Raw genomic sequence first — 25,839 nt, forward strand, 5'->3', positions numbered from 1 at the left:
GCAGTCTCTAAAGCAAGACTCTTTGTTTCCCCAGGTAATTGTTCTTCAGGATCGCCCTGCTCCAATTCAGCCATGAGCCAGGACAAAGATTCTGTTTCTATCTGAGTTGGTGAATAATTATATTTTTCAGAAAGAAAAGTGGAGAAACCAGAGAGTTCTCCAAAGTTACCCATGAGGAAACTTTCTTCAGAACTAGCCTCCTTTCCTTGGAACAGTGATAGCTACACAAAGGACAAAAATGTAGATGATACCCCAATGAACACTATTTCAACTATTCCTCAACCAGCCAGTCACAATGAACATGAGATCCAGGTTCCAAAGGAGGATTTCTGCAATGAAAATTCTACTGAGCTACAACCACAATGGTAAGGGCAGACAGACCTAACACTCACTCACTCAACAAATGTTCTTGGTCTTACAGTATAACATTGAACATGGCAAAGTTCCTGCCCTGAGGGAGCGTTCATTTGCAGTGAATCATGTAACTGTCATTTCCTTGCCCTTCATCATATACTTCACAAGGGCTGAAACAGCAAATCATGTGCTTAGATCTACATTTAAGGTTTTATTACAGAGACTTCTTTAAAAAAAATAATAATAATGTTGAAATGCCACAAGAATTTGAAAAAGTACAATCTTTTCTCCAAAAGAATTCAGGGTCCTATCTCAATATAAATACATAAAACACTATGTGATATAAGTTTCTTCCTGTTGTCTTAGAATACAGACAAAATTGTCCCTGCATTTAAAAGGCAACGGTAAGGGGCGCCTGGGTGGCGCAGTCGGTTAAGCGTCCGACTTCAGCCAGGTCACGATCTCACGGTCCGTGAGTTCGAGCCCCGCGTCAGGCTCTGGGCTGATGGCTCAGAGCCTGGAGCCTGTTTCCGATTCTGTGTCTCCCTCTCTCTCTGCCCCTCCCCCGTTCATGCTCTGTCTCTCTCTGTCCCAAAAATAAATAAACATTGAAAAAAAAAATTAAAAAAAAACAAAAAGGCAACGGTAAAACCCATGGGGGAGGGGAAGGAAAAAAAAAAAAAGAGGTTAGAGTGGGAGAGAGCCAAAGCATAAGAGACTCAAAAACTGAGAACAAACTGAGGGTTGATGGGGGGTGGGAGGGAGGGGAGGGTAGGTGATGGGCATTGAAGAGGGCATCTTTTGGAATGAGCACCTGGTGTTGTATGGAAACCAATTTGACAATAAATTTCATATATTAAAAAATAATAATAATAAAAAAACTTAGGACACAATTTCAAAAAATAAATAAACAATAAATGGCAACTGTATAAATGGGAAGCTAACTCAGTAGGTCAATTTGCCAACCAGGCTATGTTTAAAACACAATCCACTACCATCTCCAATACCCAAACACAAACCTCAAACCAAAACAGTGACCAAAAAAAAAAAAAAAAAAAAAAAAACAAACCTAAAAATTGATACTTAAAAGTCATTTAAAATTTTGTTTTACCAATATCATTTGGTCAATTTTGCTTTACCAACACAGTCCACTAAATATTTTACCAACCTAAAGTTACCTTTAGATTAAATTTAGGCTAAACACCTTAAATAAAACTTAAAAAATGAACACTCTTGACTATTTTCCAGTATAATTAAACATAGCATCTATTAATTACAAAATAAAAGATACTGGAATATCTTTTAAGATATTCTTGAGTATTTAAGATATTTCTTGAGTAGTATTTGGGTTTTTAGGTGGAAAAATTTATCATGTCAGAGATGAAAGGAATCAGAGGTCAAATACATGAAGTACCCCATTCTACAAAGGACTACAATTGTAGATGACTGGCTGATTTTGCTGAGGGCTGCTTCCTCATGCTTTTATGACCCTGGAATAGGTACTCCCCAAGTAGTTCTTAAAATGAAGCCAGGGAAGGAAAGAATCTGAACTTGGAGATTAACAGACCTGCAACAATGTACGTGAGGCACATAGTAGAATTCATTAAATAGTAGCTATTACTTCACTGCATAGTTTTTTTCTTAGGATCAATGTATCTGCAATAATTGCCTATCACTGTGATTTTTCAGTTGGTCTCCTGGAACCCCTTTAGCTTCTGGAGTTTCTAGTTGCCTGGAGAGTAGCTACCCTTACAAATAAAGATTTCTCATGAGGTCAAAGAAGAATGGGTGTGTGGGACTAAACACTGCAATTTATTCAACAAACATTTATTAAGCACATCCTATGTGTTTGTTTCTATGTGAGACTTCCCTCAGAAGACAGCCAATACAGCTATCTAAAACTTTTCTCCAGGAGTTCATGTGTTTAGCAGTCTTTTTACGACTTAAAAAGACATTGAGCTTATAACAAAGTACTTTTCTATTTCCACCTTTTTCATTAATAAAACCATCTGTGGGAAAAATTATTCAACAAAAGTTCCATAAAAGTTAGCAAGTTTTTACTAAAAGTCAACTATGAGCTACATTGTCCCAGGCAAGATAAAAATGTAATCAACAGTCCCTCCCTCAGTAAACATTTAACTTGGTTGAGGAGATCTATTATACCATGTAATAGTCCATTATGATTTCCTGTTTCATCTGAGTCTCTCAGCAACCCTCTGATTAGGTTAGTAAAACAGATACTATCTTGCTTTTCAGTTAATTATTAAAGCTCAGAGAGTTTAAGCCACTTGTCTAAGGTTACACAGCAAGTATTTGGTAGAGTGGGCACTCACACTCAGTTCTTCAAAATAGATAATAAGAAGGTTAATGTGTCTACAAAGTTGTAGAACATTAACCAAATAAATGTCATAATTTTTACTGCTTGACACCAAACCTAGTGGAATGTCTATTATTATTTCTCACTTGAAAAGAATACAAGACAGAATCAAGTACTCAAAAGGAGAGATTTCAAATTTTAAGTGCTACAGTGGGATGGAGCTTCAGTAATCATAATGAACTACACATAACCTGAAAATAAAGGAAGCGTTCTTCACTCTTCAGTCCTTTCATACTCAATGTGGTATTTGCCTTCTTAGTTGATATAGCATAAATTAGCTTCATCACATACATCTGACCTCTGACTTTAGACAAAGCTCACAGCACCATTGTACAATAGTATATTTTACATTAAAAAAAAAAAAGGGCTGTACACGAAGAAGGGATGAATGAGTGACAGCTAAACAGCCAAGCCACCCTTCCACTGATGATGGGAAAGAAAGAATTCCCTTAATGGTTCGGTGAGACAGTGGAAAGTTGCCTACATATTGTGAGGCACTGGAATGATCCACCAAAGTCGTTGCTGATAATTTAGAGAAAGAAATGGAAAAAGTTGTCTTTGGGGACTGGTTGGAATATAGTTCACGCACCTGACATCTTACTGATTCTTCCAGTTTTAGGACAATTTTTCTCAAATAAGCAACTAAACCATTCAAATAACTTATTTGTGAGGAAAAGTAAAACACCCTTCCAAAAAAGCAAACCAAACATTAAAAAATAGAAAAACAGATTCTTAACAGATTATTAAATATAGACCTTTAACTTCTATAAATCAGCCTGTGAGCCCCTGACTGTAGGGAAAAACTTAGCCCAGATATACCATGGTGCTATTACACTATAACGAAATAACATCTTACAAAGGCCTAGGAGGAACAAAAGAGATAAAGTTTAAAGGATAAAAAAGCAAATGGGACTAAAATTCTTCCTATTCGATATGGTTCAGAATCTGCCTTAGGCAATATTAGGGACGCTATAGTTTGTCCTGGGCATGTTACCTACTTGGCTGTTGGATACATCTTAACCTTTTAGGTATTAAGATACCTAATACCTTAAAAAATCTAGCATCTCCTCTCCCTTGCCCTAATTAAATCCTGTTATCTAGAAAAACCAAGTAACAGTCATATATACTACATTTAAAGTGTTTAGAACAGCACCTACTCATAGTAAATGCCATTACTTGTTGGTTATTCTTGCTACTTTTATTGTCACTTACATTTACATTTTAATTCTCCCTAATTGGGATTAAAAGGCTTTGTCCCTATTAATGGAATCTGAAATATCAGTGAGCAGATGTAGAGAAATATTTTGGGAAATTCCTGAAATAAGAGTTGGTAGGCAAACACCTACTCATCCAGTTTAGTATGCCTTTTCCACTATGTAATGGCTGTGTGCCCAGGAAGCAATTATCAAACTTTATCTGAACACCAAAGGAAGATACACCTACATGATCAGCTGTGAAGAATTTTACATGGCTCATATGCATTCAAACATCTATTGGTTGGACCTTAATGTACATGGTAATTAAATCAAGATTAGAGGATCCATGAGGGAGGGTAATGAATAGATATACTTTAAGCAATAGAAACATACCATAATGGAAGCCAACTAAATGGGGATAATTCCACTCAACGGACCTGATCCTCATGTCACCTACTCCTTTTTACCAGTTCTGTTGTTTATTTGAAGGCTTCTTCCTCTATAATTATTTACTTCCCTGCACAAAAATGGAAACCTAAATACCAACATGGTTTTCTTAGTGAAAAGACAAAGGAAACTGCATAACTGTTAGGAGTTAAGGGAGATGAAAAAATGAGAGTTGACGGCATAAAGCCCTAAAAATACAGACTGTTTCTTTGGTAATTTCTTAAGTGTTTCCAACTCTTTAAGAATAAAAGAACAAAGTCAATGAGGCATATGCCGTACAGAGTCAGAAAACTTGCTAAGAAACCAAATCATCTTTTTCCACCTTCCCACCTTCCCAGGAACACGTCATCATCACCTGCTCTCTTGCCTTTACCCAGACCACACCCTGTCTCTTGAAACAAACTGCTTGAACTCAGCTCCACCCCTGCTTCTATTTGGCAAGAGGGGGAAAAAAGGAGGGGGGGGGGAAGCCTTCAGATGAACAACTATCCAATACAAATCAGTTTGGATGCCATCCATCACTAATCTTACTTCTGGAGAATTTTTACTGGATGGAATGTCAGTCTTAGGATATGGTTTCCCTTTCAGTCCTTCTTTCTCAAACAGGGAACATTCAAAGCCCCCACCACAATAAAGAAATTGAGTTTGCTTTATACTTTTTTCCATTTCCCAATTCATTGCTCTTCCTCCTGCATGAGCTTGCTAAAGCTCACAGTCAAAATTCACATCTAAAATAAAGATGCCTCCAAGAGAAGCTCATGTAATCCCACTCCTTAAATATCACTAAGACATCTGAGATATTGTTTAGATTGTGGACTCTTACTTTGACATGCCAGCATAGGTAGATGGACAGGCAAGCACATCAGATGTCACTGTTTGGCAGCTGATAAAAGTCAGCGGTGCTATAATACTAAGCACAGAGCCACTAGATTAGTCTGTGAGGGAAGGGGATGCCTCTTCCTTCCCTTCAATAGTGGGTTAAACCCAGCTGGCACCCTCTGGAACGACGGGTAAGTCCCACCTTTATTTCTGCTACAGTTTTGGGTTTTGGTTTTGGTTTTTTGTCCAAATCAGAGGAATGTGTACAAAAATGATCTTCACATAAAAAGTGTGCAAGTAACATTATAATGTTATTATACAAATATTTAATAAGGAAGTAACCTATTCATTCCACTGAAACTGGAAGGTATTATAGAAAGGGTACAAGGCAGGATAGTTGTGTGTTAATATTTTTAGATCATCATTTTTCCTTGAAAAGGGATACTTGGCGTGATTATAACTGTGGTGATGTTCTAGAGCTTTAAAATATCCTCAATCAGTTGTTTGTGCAAATCTGTACTATATCAGAGAGAGAGAAAAAAAAGTTAGGATTTTTTCAATAGGAGCTGCATAGTATTTTACTTATAAAATCTTTGAAATTTATTTAACACTACTTGGAATAAAATGATACTGCCAAGTAAGAGAACCTCTTATAAAATTAAACTGTTGAACAGTAACTACAAACATCAAGAAAAACTTTTCAGAGTTATCTATTTGAACATCTCTATAAAATTTTGTTGAGACATGAGTAAAATGGAACTTTTGAAAGAATATATTCTTAACTGAGCTTTGAAAAATAACAGTAATTGTTAACTATGAAGACTGATACCAAAATGTACAAGATTGGTGACATTTTAAAAATATATGTAAGGAAAAACATGGAACTTTCTGGAAAATATCTACCGGCTATTTGTTACACAGTTTATCCCTTGCCATTTGAAATGAATCTGAATAATTTGCCTTCCTAAAAAGGAATTTAAGAACTAAATTTGGATTCAATTCTGCAATGGAATGAATAAGCCCATAACTACAAAATTACTTGCCTTCAAATAGAGTCCTTGAGAAGATCTAATTAAAGCTTTCTTTTAGATGTTTTCCTCCAACAGTGTAAAGGCCTAATACAGTTAATTACTAAAATGCACTCTGGTTGAACATGTTTGTGTTCATAAACTTGAAATTAAGGAATATATGGCTTTTTAAGTGTTCTTTCTCAACAGAATCGTTCTCTTGGCTGTTGAGTTGCATTTGTTCTTTCCTAAAACTTTTAGGTTTGTTTGTTTGTTTGAGGTTTTTTTTTAATTTTTTTACTCTGACATCATGCACACACACATGCACGTGCATGCAGACAAGCAGGACAGGGGTAGAGAGGAGAGAGAGAGAATCCCAAGCAGGCAGGCCCCGCACTATGAGTGCAGAGCCCGAAGTGGGGTTCAAATCCATAAACCATGAGATAATGACCTGACCTGAAATCAAGAGTTGGACACAACCAACTGAGCCACCCAGGCACCCCTAAAACTGCTAGTTTTAATTTAATTCTAAACTATATGTACAGCCTTGGGATGAAGTTATTTGGTCTGAAATTTTTCATTAAAAATGATACATTCTTCAAGCTAGGAAATTAAACAATTTTAAAATTTCATTTCAATGATGACAGCTTGGTATCAGTTATAGTTTGATTTATCATTATCTTAGAGTTGCCTTATACTATGTAAAATTAAATGTATTTTGAACTAGTCTGTGTGTAATGTCTGTATATAGTTCTGCTTATTAGATTTGCCATACTAATGGAAGAAATCAGAGGCAAATATGACCCTTCATGGTTGATTTTAGGGGCAAATGATTCATCTAAGGAAAAATGGGGTCCATTACAGGAAGTTAGAAGAATCAATGCAGAGCTAAGTAAGAGAAACGGCATCCCTCTTTTTTGATGAGGTATACACTAGTTTCATATTGCCTTACTTCCTTCTGTACATTAGCATCTTCCATTTCAAAAGAAAAAGAGAGAAGCTAAAATAATTTCAAAATTAGTCTAAAATACATATTAAATAGGTAAAAATAATAAAAAGTAAAAATCTAAATAATTAAGAGTATCAACACTAATAACTAGATTGTATAATCTAAAAATAATAAAAAAATTTATATATGGCTCTGGAATAGTCAGTAAGATGTATACACACAGAAAGACACACATACTCCTTAATTATCTTCTAGTTTGGTACTATGGTCATTTTGGAATCAAAGGGAGAAAAAGAGGCAGCACCCTGAGAGCGAGCCACAAAAAATACACTCAAAGTTGACAATAGTGAATTATACATGTTCCCTCTACTTTATGAAATTGCCAAAGAGTGAAGGAGTAAATATGGACATTCACTGTTCCTTATAAAAAAAAGCATATTGTTCCCCTTGATCTAATGAGACATCATTCATCACAGATCACCAGGACATTCATTAAGTGGTGTATCAGAAGAGCTGCTCATTGGTTTTCATGAGCAATGGGAAGAATTCAGACTGAAAAGGAGCAGACAGGTTAGGTATTTAACTGCTAATAATTTAAATAATTAAATTATTATTAATATAATTAATATTATTAATATAATTAATCTCTGTGGTTAATGAACTATACCCCCAAGGCAAAGGCTAATCGTAAGGCCATAAAATTATCACATTGAGCAGCATCAGAGAATTTCTTTTCATAGTCACTTGGCAAACTCAAACTTTGTGTTCCTGTACCTTGAAGCCCCTGGGCATGCTTCAAGAATCACCCAGAGGCAAACCAACATTAATGAATACTTTTTTTGTTGCTGTTGTTCTCAGGAGAAAAGTCATTTGTACAAAGACAGAGATAAAGAAAAGAAGTCTAGAAGCCAGGAAAGGTCCACCTTGAGGTGACCTTGAAAGCATTTAAGCCTCCCCCCAAAACAGCATATATGCTCCTAAAGATGTTAAACAGTACTGTTTTTTAGGCAAATACTTTAATTGAATCATTTTCTCCTTTTGAAGGAACAATATTCTTCAAGAGGCCACTCTATCAAAGACAGGAGCACAGTATTCCCAGGATCACAACAAGGAGGGGCAGACCACGGTTGCTTCAGATTCCTTGAGATCTTCTGTGATTCCAGGCTTGCCACCCCAAATTCAGGACCCCACCCTTCGAGGAACAAATCATTATAGTAATAAATTGCCTTCATCTTCCATATACCAGCTAAGCATGTTTAACTACGAACGTCCAAAACACTTCATTCAAACCCAAAACCCATGTGGCTCCAGACTGCAACCTCCTGGACCGGAAACCTCCAGCTACTCTAGTCAGACCAAACAGTCTTCCATTATCATCCAGCCCCGCCAATGCACAGAGCAAAGATTTTCTGCCTCCTCAACAGTGAGCTCTCACATCACCATGTCTTCCTCTGCTTTCCCTGCTTCTCCCCAGCAGCATGCTGCCTCCAACCCAGGCCAAAGGGTTACAGCCACCTATAACCAGTCCCCAGCCAGCTTCCTCAGCTCCATATTACCATCACAGTCTGATTATAGTAGCAGTAAAATTCCTTCCAATGTGGACACCAAGTAAGTATATTTTTTTTTATATATGAATAGATACTGCATATACACTGAGTTTGTATCTAAGGAGTGTGGGGGAGTATGCCCTAGTTCACTATTTAGTATTTTGAAAGGCAATGAAACCTCAAGGTCTCTTTCATAATTCTCCTAAAACACCTTGAACCAGGGGGCTGGCAGTAAGAGGTCATCTGACCCATTCTCTAGTGTCCAGACTATCCTAAACCCAAATCACCTATTACCCCATACATTACTTACTTATAATTTTCTATCTTCAAAAAAAAGACTTCTAATATACTCAAGAACAGTGAACTATTCTCCCAGTTCTAAGTTAAGATCATCATGCTATAAATTTAATTGCTCGTGTTCTGGGCTCAGCTGAGATGAAGAACACCTGTCTGCTCTTCCTCAGATAGGATTTCCTCTCACATAAGCAGAGACTATTAAATTTCTTCTCAGTCTTAGTCTTTTCTTCCTATCCATTTTCCCTTCTGATCCTGAGCATCCACTTGGCTAAAAAAAAAAAAAAAAAAAAAAAAATTAATGAAAATCTGGTACTCAAATAGTGAAGTATATGAATTTTCCTTGCTATGATCAGAAGAAAGGCTTGAAGAGATAAATGACCTTAGCGTTTCCTTTGGTAATTAAAAAAAACACTTTGTTCAAATGAGTTGAGCTGATTGTCCTGTCTAAATAAAGAGAAGAATACCTGGAGACTTATGCAAGCATGTACTACTTCCAAAGCCTAAAACTATCCTAGGAGAACCTGATATGAATAAGGACACAGTGGTTGTGCTTTTTTTAAAACATGAACTGAATACTTTGTGCTTATGCAAACCGAGAGCTATCAGTTTTCCTGTCCCTTGCCTGGCTAAAACATCAGATAATTAAATCTGAGGCAACTGAAAAACTGCCTGATGGAATATGTTTTGTTGCAGGCTTATCAAAAGATTTGCTTAGATTCTTGATAATTTCTCTCACTATTCCCCAGAAGCTAATTTTTGTAGAGATTTCTATTATTGGTGAAAACTCTGGAAATTAAGTTGAATGGACTACAGCAATTCAACCTGCAAAGAATTATTTTCAACATTTTAAAAAACAAAAATGAGGAAAGTCAAGAACATTTGTTAGAATCCTACAGATACTAAGACGAACCATTTGAAATGGCTGATAGTCAACTATTTTTCACCTACAAAAATGGCATTCTCATAGGTTTGACCTAATATTGTTTTAAAGAAGACTTTAAGCCCTCTCTTTCTCCTCCCTCCAAAATTCCCATTACACTCATTAACACACAATGTAGATTTTTCTTGGTTACAATCTAGCCAAATGATCATTTTCCATCTAGCTTTCCATTATTTTTCAAATTTCCTACGTGAGCATTTTTAAATCCAAAATAACATTTTCTGACTCTACTATTTTTCTTAGTAAAGTCTTTCAATCCTATTCCAAATATCTGCTAAGAAAAGAGAGCCATCAAATAAGTATTAGTGAACCTCAACCATGTTCCTAGCTCTGTACACAGAACTAAGAGAGAAAGGCAAAAATGGAGGATAAGAAATAAAGCATAGGAGGTCCCCAAACCAGAGATCAAAGATACAGCTTTAGCTGTTCCATTTGCAGCAACCATAGATAACTCTTTTAATCTTCCCACAGCCACTTGATACCCATTCAGTGTCCAGCTGCACGGGTGGAAAGCTCTGGCCCTTTGAACATTTGTGCACAACTCCCTCATTGTTATGGTGGGCTTAAGTTTGCCCTGCCTTCGAAAATAATCCCTTGGATTCTGACCTAGATTGCTTTGAAAGCTTTATTTAGCTTTTCATCAGTAGGAAACCCTTAAGCAAACATTTTATTCAGTCAATCAAACCACAGACTGGACTTTGAGGAGAACTCCAATTCTAATTAGTCCATTCAAAAAGCTTGCTGTGTGACATTCAGCAAGTGTGCCTTACCTGCATGGTGATTCAGTTTTATGACCTACAACAAAATTAAGGATTTCGGTGATAAATGATAGAAAAAAAAAAAATTCGCTTCTTGGCCTTTTGGCTAAGATCAAGTGTAATGACAGAAAAAAAAAAGACCTATAAAGCAGAATGCAAGAATATGAGTTTATAAATATGAGCAGATATCTCGTCTTACATTTAGGCTATGTAAACTGATAAGGGTATTCACTGAATAAAGTGACTGGGTCAAATACACATCAGTGATTCTCAGGCTCAATTTTGATAATCCTTCAGGATTTCTCAGATATACTGCATAATATTATAACAGTCAAAAAACAAACTTATTTAATTCTAATTCACTTTAACAAGCATGTGACTTTTATAAAGATGGTAGACTAACATTAAAAAAATAGGCTATTATAGCTCCATATAGTTAGAAAAATAGGAGATTTTTAAGACAAAGGAATTTTACCACTTTGACATGAAAATTCAATCTTAAGGGAAAAAAAAAAACAGGGTGCCTGGGTGGCTCTGTCAGTTAAGCATCCAACTCTGGGTCTCAGCTCAGGTCTTGATCTCAGGGTTGTTGAGTTCAAGCCCAGTGCTGGGCTCCATGCTGGACATGAAGCCTACTTAAAAAATAATAATAATAATAAAAAATAAAAAATAAAATAAAATAAAATAAAATAAAATTTGAAAACACAAACACAACTATTTATTGAAACATTTCATTTGGCTATTTACTTAACTGAACAAATCAGACTTTTAGTTTAGGATTAATATAAACAACCCCGAATGTCTGTAATGTAAGGAGGAGAAATGTGCACCATCAACTTTCAATACAGAGCATCCAGAATCAAATTAAAAACATTCACTCATTCAAGTGAATCCCCTATACCCAGCCTCTGTGTTAGTGAAAATAAACATTACAATGGTGAGTAATAAGTCATCTTTTTTTACTTGAGTATGTTTATAATCTAGAGATTACTAACCAAGTCCCCAAAGCCTGCAAGAATTAAAACTCTGGCTCCTCTTGGAAGAGATACATTTCCACTTAGCTTATAAGCTCTTGTTAATGATCCTTGAGGACATCTGAACAGGAACAGGTCAGAGAACAGACCCAGGGTGCCTCATCTTGATAACTGGAGAACGTTTATGATGATAATACTAAAATACTCACTGAAAACAGTGGCCAGTTTTCCCACATTAAACAGATATAAACGCACACTTGCAGGGCACAAAATGAATAAACTAGGTGAAATTTGAACAAACAACTGTGAAAGTGCAAGCCACCTTACAAATTTAATACAGGAGTTCCTAAGTACTACTCCTATACTCTATCAGAATAAACAGGAGAACTCAGAGAGAAGGAAGAACATCTTTCCAGATAATTTAGATCAGAACTTCAAATACAGATGTAAACCAAACTCTTCAACTGCTACTCAAATTTGCTTTCTTTTTCCCCAAACCCCTCTTCTCATTCAGGTTACATTTCTTTCTCCTTCCTCCCCTAACCGTTCCTTTCTTTCTCTAAAAATCACTTTAGCAATGTTGAAGAAGCCACGGCTACTGTAAAAGCTATTTGTGATATAGTACCACACTTGAGTTTTGTAAAATAGGAAATTAAAAGGAACTGGAAATTAATAGGAAAGCCAGAGACTATGACAACTGTACACTCCATTCAAAGCAAAAGAATATTTGCTAAGTGCCAGTAATTATACTAGAGAATGTTTAACAGCTCTGGAGAAAGGAGCCATGATTTGTGGTATTTACCTACTTCCCTGGTGTAGATACTCCCAACACCATCAATTTCAAACTATCAACATGAGATCACAGGGAACTGAGAACAGTATCTACCCACAAATCAAATTTACCAAATTCAATTACAAGACTGGAAGGGCTCACAAGCTGCCAGTAACTAGACTTACTCTCAATTCTTTATGGCAGATCTTTAAGGAAGAGCATCCCTCTTACACCTAATCTAATTTGTTCCTCCTGTCACTAAATTTTAATTTGGCAAGACTTAAAAAAAAAAAAAAAGCTGGTTAACCATTCTTATTAAATCCTTCTTGACTATTATTAGGAAATTGGTATTTTTAATAACTCTAATACTACCAGTACTAAGTGGTGGTAGATTCAACTATCTAAAAGTGACTAACAAAATGAGGTCAAGTCTATTTTAGTACCACATTGTACTTTGAAGATCTGTTTTAAAAATCTTTTTTTCTGGGGTGCCTGGCTGGCTCAGTCAGGAGTCAGAAGAGCATATGACTTTTTTTTTTAATATGAAATTTATTGTCAAATTGGTTTCCATACAACACCCAATGCTCATACCAATAGGTGCCCTCCTCAATGCCCATCACACACTTTCCCCTCCCTTCCACCCCCCCATCAACCCTCAGCTTATTCTCAGTTTTTAAGAGTCTCTTATGGTTTGCCTCCCTCCCTCTCTAACTTTTTTTTTCCCCTTCCCCTCCCCCATGGTCTTCTATTAAGTTTTTCAGGATCCACATAAGAGTGAAAACATATGGTATCTGTCTTTCTCTGTATGACTTATTTCACTTAGCATAACACTCTCCAGTTCCATCCACATTGCTACAAAAGGTCATATTTTATTCTTTCTCATTGCCAAGGAGTATTCCATTGTGTATATAAATTCTTGATCCTAAGTTCGAGCCCCACATTGGGTATAGAGGTTACCTAAATAAATAAAAACTTCAATAAAACCTTTTCTCTTTTTAAAGCTATCAACAACCCTCAGTTGGCCAACCTCTAAGTGCTACACAATCTCAAAATGCAAATGCTAATAAACCCACACCAAGGACTCCTGACCATGAAATACAAGGATCAAAAGAAGCTCTGATTCAAGATTTGGAGAGAAAGCTAAAATGCAAGGACAGCCTTCTTCATAATGGAAATCAAGTAAGCAAAATGTCTATTTTCTATAAAAAGCCAATTAAACTATAAAATATTTCTGCCTTTCTGTCTCACAAATCTTTGTCCATATAATCCACAAGGGATAGGATTATCTAAAAAGAGAGAATATTTGGATACAATACCAAACATTCTGCATGAAATCACCTCTTGGTTTTCAGTAGTAAAAGAAGGATGCAAAAGAAGAATGTAAAACAACATAAAAACAAAAGAATGAAGCAAAAAAAAATTTGAAGATTTTCCACTTTAAGCATTACTCTCACATAAAATATGTCTGATGACCAAATAAACAATAGGAGATATTGTCAGTCACCTTGATTTCTTCATGTACCTTGGTGTATATGACTGGACAAATAGCCATGATATTTATGAGAGAACTCTTACTGTACCCACTGTATTAGTCACTTATCTTTGAAACAGTACTGTATGTCTTCAATCCAAACACATATAACATATCAGATGGACTGCTTTCAAGCCAGAAATTAAACAAAATATTCAGTGTTCATTTAATAAAAGTTATTTCTCAATGTGAGGATATACAGTGCTATATTCAAAGATGGAGTCAATGGGAATATGCAAAACAAAAAACATGAAGAATTTCCCTTCACTTGGGAGAGCCTTACTTAAGGGGGATTATGCCTGCCTTTCCTAGGAGCAAGAGGAAAACAGAAGTGAATATTACAGATGTGAAAGTGACACTAGAACAGAAGGGAAATGTTTTGAATGAAAAAAAGTTTTAAAACATAGTATTTATCTCTAATTCAATAGACAGAACTATACTTCTTTGGTAGCATTCTTGGTGGTTTTAAGGTAAAGGTGCACAAACAACTTTTATTAAATCTCGTTACTTTCTCCTTAATGATTGATTTCTTCAAAGCGGCTAACATATGAGGAGAAGATGGCTCGCAGATTGCTAGGACCACAGAATGCAGCTGCTGTGTTTCAAGCTCAAAATGACAGTGAGGCACAAGATTCACCACAGGTAAATTAAAATAATCTTTACCTAACTGGAGTATTTTTCTTTTGAGTGATTTTTAAATGTTTGTTTTTCCAAATGCTAGTAAGTATCATTTGAAGCAAAAGTCAATCACTTCCATGCTCCATTAGATATAAAAAGGAGAGGCCACGATGGGCCAAAATATATACAGAGAAATTTAAATTTTTACTCCACTTTCTGGTGTTCTAATATCTGCCTATGAAATGTCACAAAGTCAAAACACCAGAAGGTTAACACTGTCACTCTGCATGTGGACATTTAGGGGTCCATTACACCTAGAATTCTTCTTCCAATGTCCACATGGATAATTTATGAATTATAAATCTTTAACAGAAGTTAAAACTCTAAACCAAAGTAATTATAACCTTTTCTCATAATAAGCTCCTAATCATTACAATGTTTTAAAATACAATTGTGGAACTAATGAAATATCCAATTCCCTTTGTTTCTGTATTCAAAAATGCTTATTAAAAACAAAACAAACAACAACAACAAAAAGCCTGGAGTAATGGCTCAGATATTAACAAAAGGATCCTTTCCACGAACGTATAAACCTTATAGAGGGCATAAAGTGAATATCCCATATGCTTATCAACTTCATTCTAACACGTAAATGTAACCCTAAAGAGAAATATTCAGTTGGAGAGACAGAACGGTTACTCCTGTCTTCCTTCTGTAGTTACCTCTCATCTCTTCCCAAATAGTTCACAAGAAACTAGATACCAAAGGGATGAAAGAGGGTACCCAAGACTCCACTATCCTAAGTACAGGAAACTGAAAATAGGATTTTTGTTTCTGTTAAATGCAACAAGACCTACTAAAAAGGATGGAGCAGGATCTAACAGTGCAAGTAACTAGAAACTGAAAATAGAACTTAAACCTCTTTTTGGCTAATGAACAGTTCATACATTCATTCATTCAATTAATTTACATGGAGCACCTACTCTGGACTGGTACAGATTACAGCAAGAATAGGATGCAAACCTACCTCTATTAGTAGAAATTACTCAAAACAATGTTATATTGATGGCTTACCTTATAAATTCAGTGTATGATTTCAAGGGCAAGAATGTATTATTTTTCTCATTCATTCTTTAAAAACATTAAAATGAAGGTAACAGTACCAAGAAAAGAGATAGCAGCAAAACATTATGAAATCTGAAGAGATAAATCTTAGATTTTTGTGTATACTTCAAACATTCCAATAAAAAATGTTATCAAATTATATAAAACTGAAATATTACACCTCTTAATATGAATATATACATATTCAAATCATTACTATATGAAAAAGCAAACAATTTAATTTAGATATTTTGGGTTTAATTAAATTATTTTCACTTTTTACCAAAAAAACTAGTTGATCTGATAAGTGAATTGTTCTTTTGACATTCTGTGTAGTGAACTTTAAGACTAGCCAAAAAAAGTTAGAGTTGTAAGAATTTTATTTTAAAATGACAAATACATTAAACATATTCATCACAAAATAAGTAATGTATACTCAGATTATAGGTGTTTTTCAGATATCTGGATAGGGAGAGATTTTTCACTTGTCTCCCCTGCTGTGCCAAGCACAGTGAAATACACAAAATAAGCTTTAAGTATTTGATTAATTAATTAGGATTTCCATCAATCTCTGGTTTTATTCTCAAATGGAAATAATTTTCTGGTACTCAGATATAAATCCTAAAAGATGTTTGCTTAAATTAAATAAATTTTTATTAACCAGGAAGTAATTAATGTTGTTTTTCAAACCTTCTCAGAGCTCTACACGTAGCTTCCATGGTGTCCATCATGATTTTGTGCCCTGGCTAAAAAGAGAAGCATTTTCCAGTCTAATATGTGTTTACTGCTGTTGGTGCACTTTTGAGCAGTGGGCATAATACCTTGTATCTACTGCCAACACAAGTGACTTCATGTCTATTCCTGTTTTACTAAAGGACAATCTGTACCATGTGTTCCCATTTCAAATACACCAGGGGAACACATCTCCCTTTGTTGTAAAGTAGTCATATGAAAAATGAACTACCATGAATTCAACGTCTAGCTAATGTTCATGTACCATACCTGTTAAATAGTCCTATTAATTCAGGGGATTACTTGCTAGAGTATTAGAAAGTTAGTGCACTATACGGTAAGTACTTAATACAGTTAACCCTTGAACAATGCAGGAGTTAGGGGTGCCGACCCCCCCACACAGTTCAAATCCACTTGTACCTTCTAACTCTCCAACAATTTAACTACTAAAAACTTACTTTTGACCAGAAGTAAGTAGATTTTGACCAATCTACTTACTGATAAGTAGATTAACATAGATTTTTTTTTTAATTTTTTTTTTCAACGTTTATTTATTTTTGGGACAGAGAGAGACAGAGCATGAACGGGAGAGGGGCAGAGAGAGAGGGAGACACAGAATCGGAAACAGGCTCCAGGCTCTGAGCCATCAGCCCAGAGCCTGACACGGGGCTCGAACTCACGGACCGCGAGATTGTGACCTGGCTGAAGTCGGACGCTTAACCGACTGCACCACCCAGGCGCCCCTAACATAGATTTTTTACACTATATGTATTATATACTACACTCTTACAATAAGCTAGAAAAAAATGCTGAGAAAATACATTTAAAGTACTGTAGTATGTTTTATCTTAAATAAAACCCATATACAGGGGCTCCTGGGTGGCTCAGTCAGTTAAGCGTCTGACTTCGGCTGGGGTCATGATCTCATGGTTCGGGAGTTCTAGCCCTGCTTCGGGCTCTGTGCTGACAGCTTGGAGCCTGAAGCATGCTTTGGATTCTGTGTCTCCCTCTTTCTCTCTGCCCCTCCCCTGCTCATGCTCTGTCTCTCTCAAAAATGAATAAACTTAAAAAAAAATTTTTTTAAACCCACATATAAGTGAACCTGTGCAGTTCAAACCTGTGTATTTCAAGGATCAACTGTGTATGGAATTAACCATGAAGGCACAAATACAGCCAACAAAGAAATGTTCATTTCAGCTATGACTACTTAATTCTGCTTCATTTCAAGCTAGTAACCACATATTAACATTCTCACCTTGTTTTAATTTCAAACAGCACAACTCAGAACACGCACGACTGCAAGTTCCTACATCACAAGTAAGGTACAAAATTTTTTTTTATTTTTAAAGAACTATCTATTTTACTACCAAAAATATATTCAGCTTAAAACTGTATTATTTATAAAGACTTCAAGCCTCCTACATACCTTTTATAAAAAACAATGTGACTTTTCTAATGTCCAAGAGGATGATCAAAATTTTTATCTGTTAGGGGTGCCTGGGTGGCTCAATCGGTTAAGGTCATGATCCCACAGTTTCATAAGTTCGACCCTTGCATTGGGCTCTGCATTGGCAGCACTGAGCTTGCTTAGGATTCTCTCTCTCCATGTCTGCCCCACCCCCACTCACGCAGTCTCTGTCTCTCAAAATAAATGTAAAAAAATTTATTTTATCTGTTAATTGTCAGTACTATCTCAGAAGAAGTTTTTAATATGTTTTGGTCAAATAAGCCAGGACCACATGTCCACGTTAAGCAAATATCTCATTGCATATGATAAGAATTGTCCATGGGGTACTCTCCATTTTAATAGATCAGTTTCTTCATCAATTTGTAGCATTGTATAAAAGAAATAAACATGCATATTTTGTACCAGATCTTCCTAAATTGCTACCATTTCTAACAGCCTTCAAATATGCCTCTCTCTATTGTTATCACACTGACACATTAAATAGCATAGACTCTGAGGGTTCCAAAATGATAGCTAAACTATATTTGTGCAAAAGGAAGAACAATGACAACTTTCCTGTATAGTGATTATTAAAATATTTTTGTAGAAGCAGATCATCCTCAAGGGGAGATGTGAATGATCAGGATGCAATCCAGGAGAAATTTTACCCACCTCGTTTCATTCAAGTGCCAGAGAACATGTCAATTGAAGAAGGAAGATTCTGCAGAATGGACTTCAAAGTAAGAGTGTAAAAATATTGGAGGAAAAATAGCAACAAGATACTGTTTTGAAAAGTGTCCTCTTCCTCTTCATAATCTGTTACACATTATAACAAGCAGCACGTATAGTGGATAAGAACAAAAATTCTGGAACCAAGCTTACCTGGGTTTGAATCCTGGCTTTGCCACTTTCCAGCTATGTAACCTAAGTCACTGAACCTTCCTGTGCTTTTGTCTCATCTATATGGCAGAGTAACAAATGTACCTCATAAGGCTGTTATGAGAATTACCTGAGTAAATAGACATAATGTACTCACAATAGTACCTACCCCCTAATAAATACATAAGTGAAGCTATCAAACCAATAAGATTTCTAAAGCAGTATTCTCCATTAAGAAATTCAAGCCAACCTGCTCACCTGGGGTAGAAGAGATCTTCATGCTAGAAGTGATCTTTAGAAAGACCTACATTTTTATTGTTCTCATTTTGGAGACCTTTTTCTTATAAAATGTTTTTCTGGATTCCTTGTGAACAAAAGTCCATGTATGGATTTAATTGTTACGGTTTATAAGAAAACACTTAAACTGGAATTTAAACACCAGAATTACAGCTCAAGAGCGTTCTACTTTGGTAAAGTCATCCATTAGATCAGCAAGCATCACACATATGTCCCTCTGAGACTTCAACTGCAGTCACATTATCAAAAAAACCCGTTATCACTTCATATTTCTTGGGGAGACCTATATAACGTAAGTTAATGTTCTAAATATAGTAACTGAGACATCCTACAGGGCCTCATGGTGCATACGAAAGAGCTAGATGTGGTTGGATGTAGTCTGAAAATACATTGATTTCGAGAGTTTAATTTCTACTGTTTTGTTAAACATTGTTGAAAGCAAACACCTTTTTAAGCTCTTGCTTTGCACTGTCAATCACAAACCCACCCAGATACTAGAATTGTTAAAAGTTGTAAATGGACAAATAGGTACCAGTGATGATATAATTTAAAATCCTGTCATCTCCTTCTTGTGTCTTCCTTTTCAGGTCAGCGGACTGCCAGCTCCTGATGTGTCATGGTATCTGAATGGAAGACCAGTTCAATCAGATGACTTGCACAAAATGATAGTGTCTGAAAAGGGTTTTCATTCACTCATCTTTGAAGTGGTCAGAGCTTCAGATGCAGGGACCTATGCATGTGTTGCCAAGAACAGAGCAGGAGAAGCCACCTTTACTGTGCAGCTGGATGTCCTGGGTAAGCCATCAGAGGGATCTTCAAGAGTTCCTTAAAATCCAGCAGTATTAAAAAAAAAAAAAAAAAGCAAATGTTAAAAAGGAAAATCCCACAGGACTTCATATTTAAGGTCAATGTCTGCACAACCCAGGAGAATGCCAATTTTTATCTAAAAGTCACAGGGTGGGAGAGGGGGCAGACAGCATTTTTGAGAGAAACTCAGGGAAACTTCAACAAGAGACCTATAACCAAAGCTTTTCACAAAAGGAAATAAAGAAATAGTGCAATTTTAGACAAACCAAATGAGGCAGTACAGTTGACTCTCAATTCAACATAGGTTTGAGCAGTGCATGTCCATTTACATGCAGATTTTTTATAACACAGTATTGTCACCTGCTTATGATTTTTTAAATAACATTTTCTTTTCTCTAATTTACTTCATCATAAGAATACAGTATATAATACATATAACACAGAAAATATGTGTTAATAGGCTGTTCATATTATCAGTAAAGCTTCCAGTTAAGAGTAGGCTATTAGGAGTTAAGTTTTTCAGGAGTCAAAAGTTATGTGCAGACTTTCAACTGCATGGCGGCGGGGTGGAGGGGTGCCCCAATGCCCTGCACTGTTCAAGAGTCAACTATATAAGCATTTCTAGATGTAACCATTTCTAGATGTAACTAAAGGATATTATAGTGAAAAACTTCAGTCTAATCACTTCTCTGATCTATCGTCTAAATTAATCTGATTGTTATTTTTCCAGCATTGCCATGATCACACATTACTTAAAACTGAGATATAAATGTTAACTTTTAGCCTCAGATGATGTTGTTTAATAGAAAACTAGTCTCTATTTATAACAAAAACACACCTACTTGCTTTCGAAAACAGGTATGGCTAAACTGTCTCAAATTTGTCTTCAGTAAGGCAGTTTCTTATAAAACTTATATACTACTTAAAAATATTACAATTTAAGTGGTTTAAATATATATTACATTTGTAATGGTTTAAGCCATGGCATACTGCAGAAAAGATACTTTGACATAATTTACTGCTGATTACATAAAATCTTGATCAAGTTAAAGGATGAACAATATCCTTGATTTTGTGTTCTATTCAAATCAGTGAAAAACCCTTTAAGATTATTCTATGATATAATAATGGGCCTCAGTCTAAGGGAAAACCGAGTAATCTGGGAATCAAAAAAAAATCCAATTCAAGTGATTAAGCTTTGAGCAAATCCTTTTTGTGCGAATAGCTCCAGAAATATTATTAATGCTAGAGTTGAAAGAGGCCTTGGCAGGCATCTGTCCAATTTCATTTCTCCTTCAGAAAAGCTAGGGTTACAGTATTCTGATACCATTTCCTCTTTTCCTTCAGGTAATTAAAGAAATGATGTAATAATTACTGACACTTATATACTATTTTACAGTTTACAAAATGCTGCTTCATTCATTATCTCAGCTGATCCTCACAGTAATTTTGTGTGGTAGGCAGAGCAGTCACTATACCTGTAATTATTTTACAATAGATAAAACTGAGCCTCAGAGAAACTAAAGAAATCTTTCCCATTTGGCATGGCTGGTGGGGCAAATAGAGAATTTGAACGTAGGCTGTCTAGTCTTTCCACCATTCATACTGCCTCCTTATAGAAGAGACATAAATGAGAATATAACTTAAATTCTTTGATGAAACATGATTGTAAATTCAATGCAACATTACTATTTTAGAAGTCTAAATGGTATAATAATGCAAAATAGTACTCTATGTTGTTTAAAATAATGCTAAAACATAAGCTTTCAATCTTGTGTTTTTTAAAACTTTTGTATCAACATACAAATTTCATAATACCTTGGCTTGGCTTATTTTCTTTTTATAATATTTCAAATACCTGAATTTTTTATTAATATGTAGCAAAAGAACATAGAAGAGCACCAATGTTTATCTACAAACCACAAAGCAAAAAAGTTTTTGAGGGAGACTCAGTGAAGCTAGAATGCCAAATCTCAGCTGTACCTCCACCAAAGATTTTCTGGAAAAGAAATAATGAAATGGTACAATTCAACACTGATCGAATAAGGTAGGATAAGTATTTTTAGACATAACTGTAGTTTATTGGATGAATCCAGTTGTACTTGAAATGCATTATAAATGGCATGCATTTGTAATCTCACTTTGTCTGGTTTTTAAAACATGCAGAGAAATGTAATAAACCTCATTACACCAGATTCCACTAATCAAAAACATAAGGCATAAAGTAGGCCAGGACTTACCTTTTTACTAACAATAAAGAAAGATGGCTCAAGGAAATGATGACACAAACAAAATTAAGTGGGGGGGGAGGTTAAATTCAATAAAACCAATGCTACATGGCACTGACTAGGTACAGCTCAGAATTTCCAAATACTTCATTTTCTTACAGTCTGGCACTCTAGGTCACAGACATCATAAATAAACTTTCACAGGAAAATCAATTCTTATACTTTAATTTTTTATTATTGTTTCTTTCCAGTTTATATCATGATAACTCTGGTAGAGTCACTTTACTGATAAAAGACGTAAACAAGAAAGATGCTGGGTGGTATACTGTGTCTGCAGTTAATGAAGCTGGAGTGACCACATGTAACACAAGATTAGATGTTACAGGTATGTCACCCTATCAACCCAAGTGTTATAAAGGACTTAATCAGAAAGATTTAGTAAGAAACACAATCTCAGCATAATATAAAAATGTCTGGTATAAAATACGAGAGATTTTCCCCCAACAGTCCTGATTTTTTTTTCTTGTCCTGTCTGATATTGAATACCTAGAGCAACCCATTTGTTTAGAACATGTTTTCTGAATCAACTTCTATTTTGATCTATTTCAGTCCATCAAAGACAAACTCTTCCGGCTCCTAAGCAGTTACGTGTTCGACCAACTTTCAGCAAATATTTAGCACTTAACGGTAAAGGTTTGGATGTGAAACAAGCTTTTAACCCTGAAGGAGAATTTCAGCGTCTGGCAGCTCAATCTGGACTCTATGAAAGTGAAGAACTTTAATGAGGTTACCAACATTTGGAAATACGACAACTACACTATTAGTAATATATTCAATTAAAATTTAAAATAAATCCATAGCTGTATTAACAGATTATGGCTTTAATTAGGTAATATAACTAATATATATTTATAATATTTATCCTTTGACTCTTACACATTCTATCTTCTCTGGTTTGCGAAGCCTAAGGAAAATCTGGGCATATGGGTTTGTAATTGTAGAAGACTATCTTAAAATGTGAGATTTTAACATTTAAGTCATATACATTTAACAATTACAGATTATGAATTAATATCAACTTTTTAAGCACATCTAATGCTTGTAATAAGGTTTACTGGTTCTGCTTTCTAAATACTGTTTTACCCGTTTTCTCTTAGAGGAATACTAACATGGTATAGATTATCTGAGTGTTCCAAAGCTTAATGTCAAAAGAGAATAAAATTTCAAATATTCAAAATAGACTTGTCTTCTCTTCACAAAAGTCTAGATCTTTGTAACTTTTGGTGTTTATATATTATACAACATCAAGTAAAACCTAAGAATAACAATTTCCAGAAAAGCAACAATAGTATGTTCTATAACTGTATCTTAATGAAGCTCATTTACGGCTCAGTCAATTCCTCCTGAAATTCAGCTAGGCATTCCATGGTTTGCCATTTCATAAGGAAACAACCACAGTAACTTAAATCCTGACAGACTCGCTCCTGAAATTGTTATTCTGCTTTAACCAAATAAATCCGTTAAATCTTCAAGACCTCTGAGTCTACCGAGTTCAATGGAACAAGAATAGTCTGCAGATTCAACTGCTTAATTCTTTTACTTCATGTAAATTTCAATACCTATATTTGAGGAGGGGGGGGGAGGGATCCTCCTACATTTAAACTTCAGATAAGCTATTACATTAGAAAACATAATTTTGTGAGCATCTCAGAGTCTAAGTACAGGAATGGGAAAATCCTTTTATTATACTGTCCTTAAGCTAGGACACTAGCCCTTTCTTCTCAGGCCTCCTATCCACTGGCCACGGCCTTTTGCTAGGCCTCTCCTGTTTATTGGTAGTCTTTGACCCTTGTTGCTGTGTGGCCTCGTTTTGCTTTTCATCTGCACATAAAATAGCGTTTATCAACATCACTCTACATCTCTTTCAGAGAAATAACAAAAGAAGCTTTATTTTTTATTTCCAAAAAACAGCTTGATGGTTTTCTTTGCTGGCTGCCCTAGGGCCTTTCTACTGAATTTATTTTCCTTTTTTCCAACATGAGACTCCCTCTTGTCTCATATCCTGGCGGGTTTTCGGATGCCTTAATTTACAGCCAAATTTCTTTGGTCTTTTCTATAGCTGGTTTGCAAACCTTCCCATCTTTGCAAAGCTTCAGTGCCAGATGGGAGTCTGGGCTCCCGAGGACTCCTGTTAGGCCTACTCTCCCTCATCACTTCAGAGCTGGATTTTGTTTAAATCTATTTCATCATTTTCTTTAGCCATATTGGGTGGGAAGAAGGGTGGGAGCTACTTCTAGCTGCAGCTCTCGGTTCATGAGAACCGGTGTCTGCAGGCAGCAGGGGCAGCGTGGGCACCTGGTCAGGCACTCGGGCTCTGGCGTCCTGCACACCTGACCCCGCCACCTGTGGACTTCGGTAAGTCACTGACCCTCTCAGCGCCTCTGTTTTTCCAGACCTAAAATGAGGATAAAATACCTACCTTTCAGGAAGGGGGGGTGTGAAGACTAAACAAGCCAATAAATGTAAAAGGTGTTCAAGAAACAGTAGCCCGTTACAATTAATTACTACGACTTTTACCACCAACCCCAGGCCCGAAGCCAGATTTGCCCTAGAAGCCGGCCCCTCCGCCAGAGATAAAGCGCCGCAATTCCTAACCCCGCCTCAGCCTGCCGCTTTCCAGAGCGTCCTCGGTGCGCACGCGCGCTTGTCACTCGTAGAAAGGCTTGCGCAGGTGGAGAAGCGGGAGGGTTTGCGCAGGCGCAGGAGCTAGGTGGCGCGTGTCGAAAAGTTACGCGCAGGCGCGGCAGACCTGGGAGGTCAAACGGGTGTCGTTTTCCAGGTCGGCCATGGCTGAGGCGTCACGGTGGCACCGAGGCGGTGAGGGGTGATCCTAGGAAGTGGTGGAGCAGGGCCGATTTGGCAATTACACATACCCTGATAGTAACTATGTAGCGCCATATCTATTCATGTCAGAGATAGGACTTCCAGCACGTGTAGCCCTCACAGCCTCCCCTTGAGACGGGGTGGACAGGGGTCCCATTTCACAGACGGAAACTGAAGCCTTGAGTGGAGGTGGCACCCGCCCTTTGCCCGAGGCTCGAGCTGAGAGCTGTTACTTGCTTTACAAATACCGTCGCTAGGCCCTTCTCCAAAGTCCTTTATTGGTCTGGGGAGTCGTGACCTTGGTAGAACCCCAGGCCAAGTCCTTTACCCCTCCAGCGGAATCCATTCTTCCCAGGAAGCAATATAGACGGTAGAGAAAACGATTGTGAAGATGAGGAATTTTTTTTCTTTTTTTCTTTCTTTCTTTCTTTCTTATTTATTTATTTATTTATTTGTATTTTGCTTTTTCACTTTCAGACGGGACTATTGAGAAAACGTCCATGTTATAAAATTCATTAGTGTACAGTCATAAAGCGACTGCCCGCTCACCCCCATGGGAATGTTGTAATTATTCCTCCTTCATGAAAGTGAGAATAAAAAAAATAACCAGAAGCAATTGGAGCTTGCCTTCACACAGTGTATCAGAATAAAAGTGGAAAACACAGTTCCATCATGGTTACTTATATACATTATAAATTACATAATAATGTAAAGAAAAAATTTGTTTTATGTCTCACAGGGGCTCCGAAACCTAAGCTGCATTACAGAAAGGAAGTAGAAATTAGAACCACACTTCAGGAGTTGTCACTCTACTTTATTTTTTTAATAAACCTATGTATATGTAAGTACAGATGTAGATGAAGACACTGAACTAAG

At 36.3% G+C, this 25,839-nt stretch overlaps 3 protein-coding genes across 18 annotated transcripts in view; 2 read left to right on the top strand and 1 right to left on the bottom strand.

The window, feature by feature from the left end:
* Positions 1-19,710, bottom strand: part of KLHL3 (kelch like family member 3) — a 282,390-nt gene extending 262,680 nt beyond the window's left edge. For all 10 annotated transcript variants that reach the window (XM_019832598.2, XM_019832575.2, XM_045059495.1 and 7 more), the window contains exon 1: positions 19,578-19,710. The gene's annotated coding sequence lies outside the window, so the exon portion shown is untranslated. The remainder of the gene's footprint in view (positions 1-19,577) is intronic.
* MYOT (myotilin) lies at positions 183-23,319 on the top strand. Of its 3 annotated transcripts, none has more exons than XM_045059413.1 (10): positions 183-365; positions 8,194-8,757; positions 13,439-13,616; positions 14,506-14,610; positions 17,698-17,744; positions 18,477-18,609; positions 19,633-19,840; positions 21,734-21,899; positions 22,332-22,465; positions 22,690-23,319. In XM_045059413.1, exons 1-10 carry the CDS (start codon positions 256-258, stop codon positions 22,860-22,862), a joined length of 1,818 nt encoding a protein of 605 aa, XP_044915348.1. In that variant the 5' UTR covers positions 183-255; the 3' UTR covers positions 22,863-23,319. The 3 variants fall into 3 exon arrangements, with proteins under 3 accessions (XP_044915348.1, XP_003980839.1, XP_006927682.1); XM_003980790.4 differs by lacking the exon at positions 183-365 and adding an exon at positions 5,236-5,384; XM_006927620.3 differs by lacking the exons at positions 183-365; positions 8,194-8,757 and adding an exon at positions 5,244-5,384.
* A 1,487-nt stretch (positions 23,320-24,806) lies between these two features.
* PKD2L2 (polycystin 2 like 2, transient receptor potential cation channel) overlaps positions 24,807-25,839 on the top strand; it is a 43,536-nt gene continuing 42,503 nt past the window's right edge. For 3 of the 5 annotated variants that reach the window (XM_045059396.1, XM_045059403.1, XM_045059406.1), the window contains exon 1: positions 24,865-25,804. In XM_045059396.1, coding sequence (XP_044915331.1) covers positions 25,636-25,804 — 169 coding nt within the window. In that variant the 5' untranslated portion in view covers positions 24,865-25,635. Of the gene's footprint in view, positions 25,805-25,839 lie in introns of all 5 variants that reach the window. The other 2 variants (XM_006927625.5, XM_045059398.1) reach the window with 2 other exon arrangements.

Source organism: Felis catus, chromosome A1, assembly GCF_018350175.1.
Source record: "Felis catus isolate Fca126 chromosome A1, F.catus_Fca126_mat1.0, whole genome shotgun sequence".
Classification (NCBI taxonomy): Eukaryota; Metazoa; Chordata; class Mammalia; order Carnivora; family Felidae; genus Felis; species Felis catus.